General features: G+C 49.0%; 1 protein-coding gene across 2 annotated transcripts in view; it reads left to right on the forward strand.

The window, feature by feature from the left end:
* The window catches only part of HDGFL2 (HDGF like 2), a 25,680-nt gene that overhangs the window by 10,047 nt on the left and 6,018 nt on the right, over nt 1-9,615 (forward strand). For both annotated transcript variants that reach the window (XM_003788757.3, XM_012804577.2), the window contains exons 4-9: nt 1,384-1,584; nt 6,351-6,467; nt 6,577-6,648; nt 7,467-7,626; nt 7,777-7,852; nt 7,987-8,293. In XM_003788757.3, coding sequence (XP_003788805.1) covers nt 1,384-1,584; nt 6,351-6,467; nt 6,577-6,648; nt 7,467-7,626; nt 7,777-7,852; nt 7,987-8,293 — 933 coding nt within the window. The remainder of the gene's footprint in view (nt 1-1,383; nt 1,585-6,350; nt 6,468-6,576; nt 6,649-7,466; nt 7,627-7,776; nt 7,853-7,986; nt 8,294-9,615) is intronic.

The following is a 9,615-nucleotide window of genomic DNA, read 5'->3' on the forward strand; positions in this document are numbered from 1 at the left end:
TTGTTTGGCGGGTCCGGGCTGGGGATTCGAACCCGCCACCTTAGGTGTACGTGGCTGGCGCCTTAGCCGGTTGAGCTGTAGGCGCCGAGCCTCTTCATCCATTTCTTTACCATCTCCACTTCTCTCTGTGCCCCAGCCAAACTAGCCTCTTCTGGATCCTGAGGGGACTCTCATTCATGCCATTACCACTCTCTGGAATATACTCAATCCCTACCCCTTTGCATGCTTGGAACATCTCCTCTCCTAAAATGTCACAGCCCTGCAGGGGCCTCCCTGACCACCCTGGGCAAAATACCACAACCACATGCCCAGATATTCTTCCTGTTGCTTTCATGATTGGGAGTTGCACTTACCTGTTTAAATGGCAATTATCAGTCTACCTCACTAGATTGTTAGCTCCCATGGGTAGAGGGCCATGCGGTGGTCACTTCTGTTTACTCCATCCCCCCGCAGCCCAGTGCTGACACATAGCACTGCTCAGCAGCCCTTGGCTGAGTGTGTGAAGGAACAGTCATACAGCTGGCATAGGAGAAGCATCCTATAAGTGTTTGCTATTTTTGTGGCTGTTACGGCCTGAGTGGGTGTTTTGAGTATAATAGAAACAGCAGTGCCTAGACAGTGGATGCCTGAAGGTCTCATCCTAGGTTGGCTTCCTCATAATAGAATGATTTAGGGCTGGGCGTGGTGGCTCATGCCTGTAATCCTAGCACTCTGGGAGGCCAAGGTAGGGGATCCCCTGAGTTCACAGGTTCGATGAGACCAGCCTAAGGTAGAGTGAGACCCCATTTCTAAAAACAGCTGAGCATTATGGCAGGTGCCTATAGTCCCAGTTACTTAGGAGACTGAGGCAAGAGAATCACTTGAGCCCAGGAGTTTGAGGTTGCTGTGAGCTGTGATGCCACAGTACTCTACTGGGGGCGACAAAATGAGACTGTCTCAAAAGAAAAAAAAAAAAAGAATGATTTAAAAAATAAAAAAGCAACCATTGCTTGACTTTGCCATAGTCAGGACACTACCCCATGTGCTTCCCACACTACCTGTTTCTTCCTTGGCACAGCCCTCTGAAGCCCAAACCATGTTATCCCCATCACTGGGGTATGAAAAATGAGGCACAGAGAGGCTGAAGTCACTTGCCCAAGATTTAATCCTGAAGCCCATAGCCCAATTCTGGTGCCCACCACACATATACCTACCTTACTCTTCAGCCGTGATTCTCCCAGATATTCTGAGCCTCAGTTCTCCCATTTGTAAATCAAGGAGATAGGAACTAACATTTGAGACTCTACTGGTGGCTGCTGTTTTCTGGGTTGTTGTCCCACCAACGATTGGGAAACCCACCTAAGACTCTTAGTGACACACTGTCTCTGCTCTCTTGCCCTCCAGCCAGTGAGTTCCTCTGACAGTGAGGCCCCCGAGGCTGACCAAGTAGGTGGGAGTGACGCAGATGAGGATGATGAAGACCAGGGAGTCATGGCTGTCACAGCTGTGACCGCCACGGCTGCTAGTGACAGGATGGAGAGCGACTCAGACTCAGACAAAAGCAGCGACAACAGTGGCCTGAAGAGGAAGACCTCAGCACTAAAGGTAGGGATGGGGCAGGGCAGGGTGGACCTGAGGTCTCCCTGTCCTGCCTTTCTTTTATTTTTATTTTTTTTCAATAAGTGTTTGAAAAAATTGAGATATGATCCACATACCATGTTATTCACCCTTCCAAAGTATGTAAGTCAGTTGTTTTCAGTATATGCAGAATTATGCAGCTATTACTTCTGTCAAATTCCAGAACATTTTTTATCACCCCCAAAAGAAACCCCATTCCTATTAGTAGCCACCCCCCACCATCTCCCCAAGACCCTGGCAACCATGAATCCACATCCTGTCCCTATGGGTCAGCCTGTTGTGGACATTTCACATAAATGGAACCACACACTATGTATCCTTCTGTGTCTGCTTCTCTCACTGAGCACAATGTCCTCAAGGTCCATCCACGTGTGCTCTGTGTCAGAGCTTCCTTCCTTTTCATGGCTGAGTGATATTCTACTGTGTGGATGAACCACATGTATATCCTTTTGCTGACGGCCATTTGTGTTGTTTCTACTTTTTGGCCTTTATGAATCTTGCTGCTGTGAATGTCTTATGTATGAGTTTTTGTGTGGATGTATATTTTCAGTTCTCTTGGATGTAATCCCTCCACTGCCTTTTGACTGCTACTAAGTATTTGGGCCCCGGATGAAAGGACCAGATTCTAGCAGCAAACTCTTTTTTTTTTTTTTGAAACAGAGTTTTACTATATCACCCTCAGTAGAGTGCTATGGCATCACAGCTCATAGCAACCTCAAACTCTGGGGCTTAAGCAATTCTGTTGCCTCAGTGTACTAAGTAGCTGAGACTACAGGCGCCTGCCACAACACCCAGCTAGTTGTCATTGTTGTTTGGCAGGCCTGGGTTCAAACCCGTCAGCTCTGTCTGGTGTATGTGGCTGGCACCCTAGCCGTTGAGCTACAGGTGTTAAGCCTTTTTTTTTTTTTTGAGATAGAGTTTCAGTATGTCACCCTTGTTAGAGTGCGGTGGCATCAGAGCTCACAGCAACCTCAAACTCTTAGGCTCAAGTGATTCTCTTGCCTTAGCCTCCCAAGTAGTTGGGACTACAGGCGCCCACCACAATGCCTGGGTATTTTTAGAGACGGAGTCTCATTCTTGTTCAGGCTGGTCTCGAACCCATGAGCTCAGACAATCCACCCTCCTCTGCATCCCAAAGTGCTAGGATTACAGGCATGAGCCACCACACCTGGCCTAGCAAATTCTTTTGATAGAATAAGGTGTTGAGTGCAGCACCTGTGGCTTAGTGGGTAGGGTGCCAGCCCCATATACAGAAGGTGGTGGGTTCAAACCTAGCCCCCAGCCAAACTAAAACAAAAAATAGATGGGCGTTCTGGCAGGCACCTATAGTCCCAGCTATTCGGAAGGCTGAGGCAAGAGAATCGCTTAAGCCCAGGAGTTGGAGGTTGCTGTGAGCCGTGACACCATGGCACTCTACTGAGGGCGATAAAAAAGAATAAGGGGGGGCGGCGCCTATGGCTCAAAGGAGTAGGGTGCCGGCCCCATATGCCGGAGGTGGCAGGTTCAAACCCAGCCCCAGCCAAAAACTGCAAAAACAAAGAAAAAAAAGAATAAGGTGTTGACTTTATTATCCTAAAAAATAACGCTTTTGATTCTAGAATAACAAGCCATGTTTATTATAGATAATGTGGAAGAAGCAAAAAGCATAGAGAAGGTAGAAAAAAATACCTGTATTATCTGAGGGGTTTTCTGAGCCAACCAAGGGTTATTTCATTGTATTCCATGCAGGGATGTGTATTTGTGTAAAGTACAGACTCAGCAGTGTGTAATACAGTTATGTGTCTTATTTCTTTTTACCTAATATTAAGAGCATTTACTTGTCATCATGTTTTGTTTTGTTTTGTTTGAGAAAGAGTCTCTGTGTTGCCCTATGTAGAGTTCTGTGATGTCATAGCTCACGGCAGACTCAATCTCTTGGGCTCAAGTGATCCTCCTGCCTCAGCTTCCTGAGTAGTTGAGATTACAGTGCCCACCACCACACTCAGCTAGTTTTTCTGTTTTAGTAGAGACAGGGTCTTTCTCTTGCTCAGGCTGGTCTTGAACTCCTGAGGTCAAGCAATCCACATGTCTTGGTCTCCCAGAGTGCTAAGATTACAGGTGGGAACCATCGTGCCCAGGTATGTATTATTTTATTTTTTATTTATTTATTTATTTATTTTGAGACAGAGCCTCAAGCTGTCCCCCTGGGTAGAGTGCCGTGGCATCACAACTCACAGCAACCTCCAACTCCTGGGCTAAAGTGAGTCTCCTGCCTCAGACTCCTGAGTATCTGGGACCACAGGCACCCGCCACCACTCCTGGCTAGTTTTTGGTTGCAGCCATCATTGTTATTTGGCGGGCCCGGGCTGGATTCGAACCCGCCGTCTTAGGTGTATGTGGCTGGCGCCTTAGCCACTTGAGCCACAGGCGCTGAGCCTATGTATTATTTTAAAATGAAGTTTTTAATGCCCGAGAAGTAGTCTATGATATGAATGAATTCTAATTGATATCTTATTAGATTGTTGGGTAATTTTTCTAATTTCTAATTAGATTGCTGGGAAAATTTTTATGATACACTTAGCATCATTATTATGATTTTTTTTCTTTTGAATCAGAGTCTCAAGCTGTCGTCATGGCATGTAGTGTGCCATGGCATCATAGCTCATGGCAACCTCAAACTCTTGGGCTTAAGCAATTCTTTTTTTTTTTTTTTTGGCCAGGGCTGGGTTTGAACTCACCACCTCTGACATATGGGGCCGGCACCCTACTCCTTGAGCCACAGGTACCGCCCAGCTTAAGCAGTTCTTTTGCCTCAGTCTCCTAGGTAGCTGGGAGGACTACAGGCACCCACTACAACACCTGGCTATATATTTTTTGTTGTTATTGTCATTGTTGTTTTAGCTGGCCCGGGCCAGGTTCAAACCCACCAACTTTGGTATATGTGGCTGGTACCTTACTGAGCTATGGGCACTGCCAGCATTATTTTTTAAAAGTCCCTGCTTATGGCCAGGCGTGGTAGCTCATGCCTATAATCCTAGCTCTCTTGGAGGCTGAGGCAGTTGGCTAGCTTGAGCTCATGAGTTCGACACCAGCCTGAGCAAAAGCAAGACCCTGTCTCTACTAAAAATAGAAAAAGTGAGGCAGAAGGATCACTTGAGCCCAGGAGTTTGAGGTTGCTATGAGCTGTGATGCCATGGCACTCTACCCAGGGCGATAGCTTGAGACTCTGTCTCAAAAACAAAACAAAATAAAAAAACAAAGAAAGCTTGTTGGGTATTGTGGTGCATGCCTCTAGGATGCTGAGGCAAGAGGATCTCTTCAGCCCAAGAGACTGAGGTTGGTGTGAGCTATGATGATGCCACCCCACTCTATACAAGGCGACAAAGTGAGACTGTCAAAAAAAAAAAAAAAAGTCCCTGCTTACCATTAAACAGAAATATTTAGAAAATGAATCCCCCACTCCACCAATTAGAGATAACCAGTATTCATAGTTTGGTGCATATTCCTTCCAATTTTTTGCCAACTTTGCATTACATAAATGTAAGTTATTATTACAGCCCCTTTTAATAGCAGTAAGGAAAACTTTAAAAGATCTTTTCGGCTCGGCACCTGTGGCTCAAGTGGCTAAGGCGCCAGCCACATACACCTAAGGTGGTGGGTTCGAATCCAGCCCGGGCCCGCCAAACAACAATGACGGCTGCAACCAAAAAATAGCCAGGCATTGTGGCGGGCGCCTGTGGTCCCAGCTACTTGGGAGGATGAGGCAGGAGACTCACTTGAGCCCAGGAGTTGGAGGTTGCTGTGAGCTGTGAAGCCATGGCACTCTACCCAGGGGGGTAGCTTGAGGCTCTGTCTCAAAAAAAAAAAAAGATCTTTTCATTCATAATCCCACAGAGTAGCATACTCTAAGCATCCCTTTCCTTGATCCAGGGGGCTGTGGTATCACGGAGGGCTCATCATTGTGCTCTTCCATCAGGTCACATTTTTTGTTAGTGCCTTTCTACCAGCCCCAGATCAGGGCTTCACATTTACCTTTCTTGATGGCTGCTAGAAGACCTCCTTTCAAAAGCATCTCATAGGTTAAATGACATGCCAGACTCTTGCCATTAGCCCCTGTGGAAGAGGGCCCAACCCCCATGAGCTAGGCTGATGCCACAGCCCTCCAGCCTGGGCAGCAAAGCAAGACTCTGTTTTAAAAAAAGGTAAAAAACTCTTACATTGGCTTTTTGCAGCAGACTTCAGGGAGCTCGTGAACCTCTGAAATAGAATGCAGAATTTTGTGTTTGTGTATATACATTTTATGTTTTTTATTGGGGTGAAATTTATGTAACATTAAATAAGTCATTCTGAAGTGCACAGCTTAGTGGCATTAAGCACTTTCATGTTGTTGTGCAACCCTTGCCACCTTCCATCCCAGAACTTTCTTATCTTCCCAAACTGAAACTCTGTCCCCATGAAACACTAACTCCCTTCCCCTGGCATCCACCCTTCTACTTTCTGTCTCTGTGGATCTGGCAGTTCTAGGGACCTCCTAGGAGGGGAATCCACAGGATTTGTCTGTCTTTGTCTAGTGTCTCTTACTAAGGATGGTGCCGTCAGGGATGAAGATCCCTGGCTTTTATCAGATTCTTAGAGAGGTCCCTGATGCCCCAGGAAGGTTCTGTGACTTCAGCTCTACCCAGGCTGTGAATAGTCAGGACTTTCTGGTGAGAGCATGGCTTTTTCACTGATACATTGGGTGGCTTCTCTTCCAGATGTCGGTCTCGAAACGAGCTCGAAAGGCCTCCAGTGACTTGGATCAAGCCAGTGTGTCCCCATCCGAAGAGGAAAACTCAGAAAGTTCCTCTGAGTCAGAGAAAACCAGTGACCAGGTGAGCAGGTGGTTGACTCCTTGGGAGGGCAGCAGAAGTGTGTATGCACAAGTGGGAGTCCAGTGGTGACTGCCAGTACATCCTATTTAGCTCACTTCTCCCCACCCAGGACTTCACCCCTGAGAAGAAAGCAGTGGTCCGGGCACCACGGCGGGGCCCCCTGGGAGGACGAAAGAAAAAGGTAGAGTGTATTTGGGTTTTTTGTTACCCATGCTCACTTGTAGAGTTCCCCTTGGTCACCAGCTCTGTCCAGAGTGTGGTCCTTTTTGGAGGGGGTTAGGGCATGGGCCACAGGTAGACCCATGGTCTGATATAGAATGTTCCTGTGTGCTCAGCAGTTCCCCAGGAAGTAGCTAGCAAGCTGCAATGCTTCCAAGGGTGCTCACAAGCTGGTTTTAGGAAACAGGTTTCTAGAATTTGGCATTGGATGAGATTAAAGCAGTCTGGAAGGCTCTGTATGTGCAAGAATCTATGTACTGTGTATGTTCTGTTAATGTGCATATGTGTCCATTATGTGTGCATATGTATGAGTGTGTTATATGCCTGTACACTAGAGTGTATGCTTATATTTGTACTCATATGTATGTCTGTTTGTGTGTGTGTGGTGCCTGTGTGTGCCTGTGTGCTGTGCCTTCGTATTTGTGTATACTTTGGTCCAGGGTGCTCTGGACATAAAGCCAGCAGAGGAAAGCAGTTTAACTCATTTGGCCTCTACACAAGATGTTCCATAAAGTATAAATCTTGTCACTGGGGGACCTAGGGACCCAGAGTGCCCTCACTTCACTGATGAGCTCCGACCTGAGTGGCCCAATGGTTGCCTGAAGTACCTTGGGCAGGCTATGATCGCTGGTTTTCACTCAGGGGTGAGGCAAGTTTGCAGCCCATGTGGGCGGGCTCAGTACTGAGCCCCAGGGAGCTTGTGGGGGTGCAGAGTTGGACCTGGTATGGCCTTATACTGCAGCTCTTCTCCACACTCCTGCCATCCCTCCTTGTCCCCAGAAGGTGCCCTCAGCCTCCGACTCAGACTCCAAAGCAGATTCTGATGGGGCCAAAGCTGAGCCAGTGGCTGTGGGGAGGTCAGCGTCCTCCTCCTCCACCTCTTCTTCCTCCTCCGACTCGGACGTTTCTGTCAAGAAGCCTCCACGGGGCCGAAAGCCAGGTAGGGCCCACCCTGTGCCCATGGCCCTCTCAGTCTAGCCTTTCCTGGGGGACCCAGGGTGGTCCCTGTCCCATTGGAACCCTCCTCCCCAGAAGCCCATGCGGCTCTGGGAGACAGTGCTGTGACAGTCTCCCCCTCTTTTTCTCAAAGCTGAGAAACCTCCCCCAAAGCCCCGAGGCCGGAAACCAAAGCCTGAAAGGCCCCCATCCAGCTCAAGCAGCGACAGGTGGGTGTTAAGTTATTTATAGGGAGAGGGCCATCCATCAGCAAGGGCCACAGGTGTGGGAGGTAGGCATGTTTGGGGGCTAGTGCCGAGGGTCTCCCGGGAACGGGAGCTCCCAACCATCCCCTGTCCCACAGTGAGGAGGTGGACCGCATCAGTGAGTGGAAGCGGCGGGATGAGGCTAGAAGGCGAGAGCTGGAGGCCCGGCGGCGGCGCGAACAGGAAGAGGAGCTGCGGCGACTGCGGGAGCAGGAGAAGGAAGAGAAGGAGCGACGGCGAGAGCGGGCTGAACGCGGAGAGGTTGAGCGAGGGGGCAGTGGCGGCAGCAGTGGCGAGGAGCTCCAGGATGAGGAAGAGCCTGTCAAGAAGCGAGGACGCAAGGGCCGTGGCCGGGGCCCTCAGTCCTCTTCTGACTCAGAGCCTGAGGGCGAGCTGGAGAGAGAGGTGGGCCCCTTCCTGATACCCTCCCCTTCCTCAGCTGGGCTGTGGCTATAGCCTACAAGTCCTTGCCTTCACTCCACACATTTATTGAGCAATTGTTGGGTGTGACACACAATCACAGACACCAGGGATAAAAGCATAATAGCACAGGAGCCCAGCATAGGAGGTGACATCCATAGCATAGGCAGTGACATCCAAGGGAAGGACTGTTGTGCACATTGTTTTCTGGAGTGTTCAGTGCTAAAAAGAATAGTACAGGAGCCCAGCATAGGAGGTGACATCCAGGAGCCCAGCATAGGAGGTGACATCCAAGGGAAGGACAGTTGTGCACATTGTTTTCTGGAGTGTTCAGTGCTAAAAAGAATAGTGCGTGTGTCTACCTGTTTTAAATAGGTAAATAGGTAAATAGCCTAAGGTGTCAATAGACCCCAAAGGCTTGTGTTCAGATTTAAGGAATATCCTAACGAAGCAAGAGGAAATCTGTGAAGATATCTAGGGGGAGAGATGTTCTAGGCAGAAGGTGTAATCAGTGCATAGGCCCTGGGGCAGGACCACACCTGGGGTTTTGGAGGCACAGCAAGGAGGCCCATGTGGCTGGAACAGAGCGAGGAGGGAGAAAGAGGGAGGAAGGGAGGGTAGAGGGAATGAAGTAGATCATGCAGGGCCTGGTGGGCTATGGGGAGGACTTAGGCTTTGACTCAGAAGGAGGTGGGAGTCAGGGAGGGCTGTGGGCAGAGGAGGTATGAGCCCTGATTCAGGTGCTCACTGGTACCCTCCCACTGGTGGGAGCAGCTTGCTGGGTGAGTGTGGTAGTAGTAACCCCCCTCTGAGGGGTTAATGGTGGCTGTCAGGCCCACTGCGACTATAGGCCCTGTTAAGCTCCTCACCTGTGGTACTGGCTGGCTGGCCTGAATCCACAGGCTGAACTTCTAGACCAGTGGTTTTTTTTTTTTTCTTTTTTAGACAGAGTCTCACTATGTCGCCCTGGGTAGAGTGCCATGGTGTCACAGTTCACAGCAACCTCAAACTCTAGGACTTAAGTGATTCTCTTGTTTCAGCCTCCTGAGTAGTTGGGACTACAGGCGCCCACCACAACGCCCGGCTATTTTTTGGTTGCAGTTGTCATTGTTGATTTCAGCTGGCCCAGGCTGGGTTTGAATCCTCGAGCCTCGGTGCATATGGCTGATGCCCTACCCACTGAGCTACGGGCAATGCCAAAACCAGTGTTTTTCAACTTTTTTTTTTTTTGAGACAAAGCCTCAAGCTGTCGCCCTGGGTAGAGTGCTGTGGCATCACAGCTCATAGCAGCCTCCAACTCCTGGGCT

Source organism: Otolemur garnettii, unplaced genomic scaffold (genome assembly GCF_000181295.1).
Source record: "Otolemur garnettii isolate 467f Iridium unplaced genomic scaffold, OtoGar3 scaffold00029, whole genome shotgun sequence".
Taxonomy (NCBI): Eukaryota; Metazoa; Chordata; class Mammalia; order Primates; family Galagidae; genus Otolemur; species Otolemur garnettii.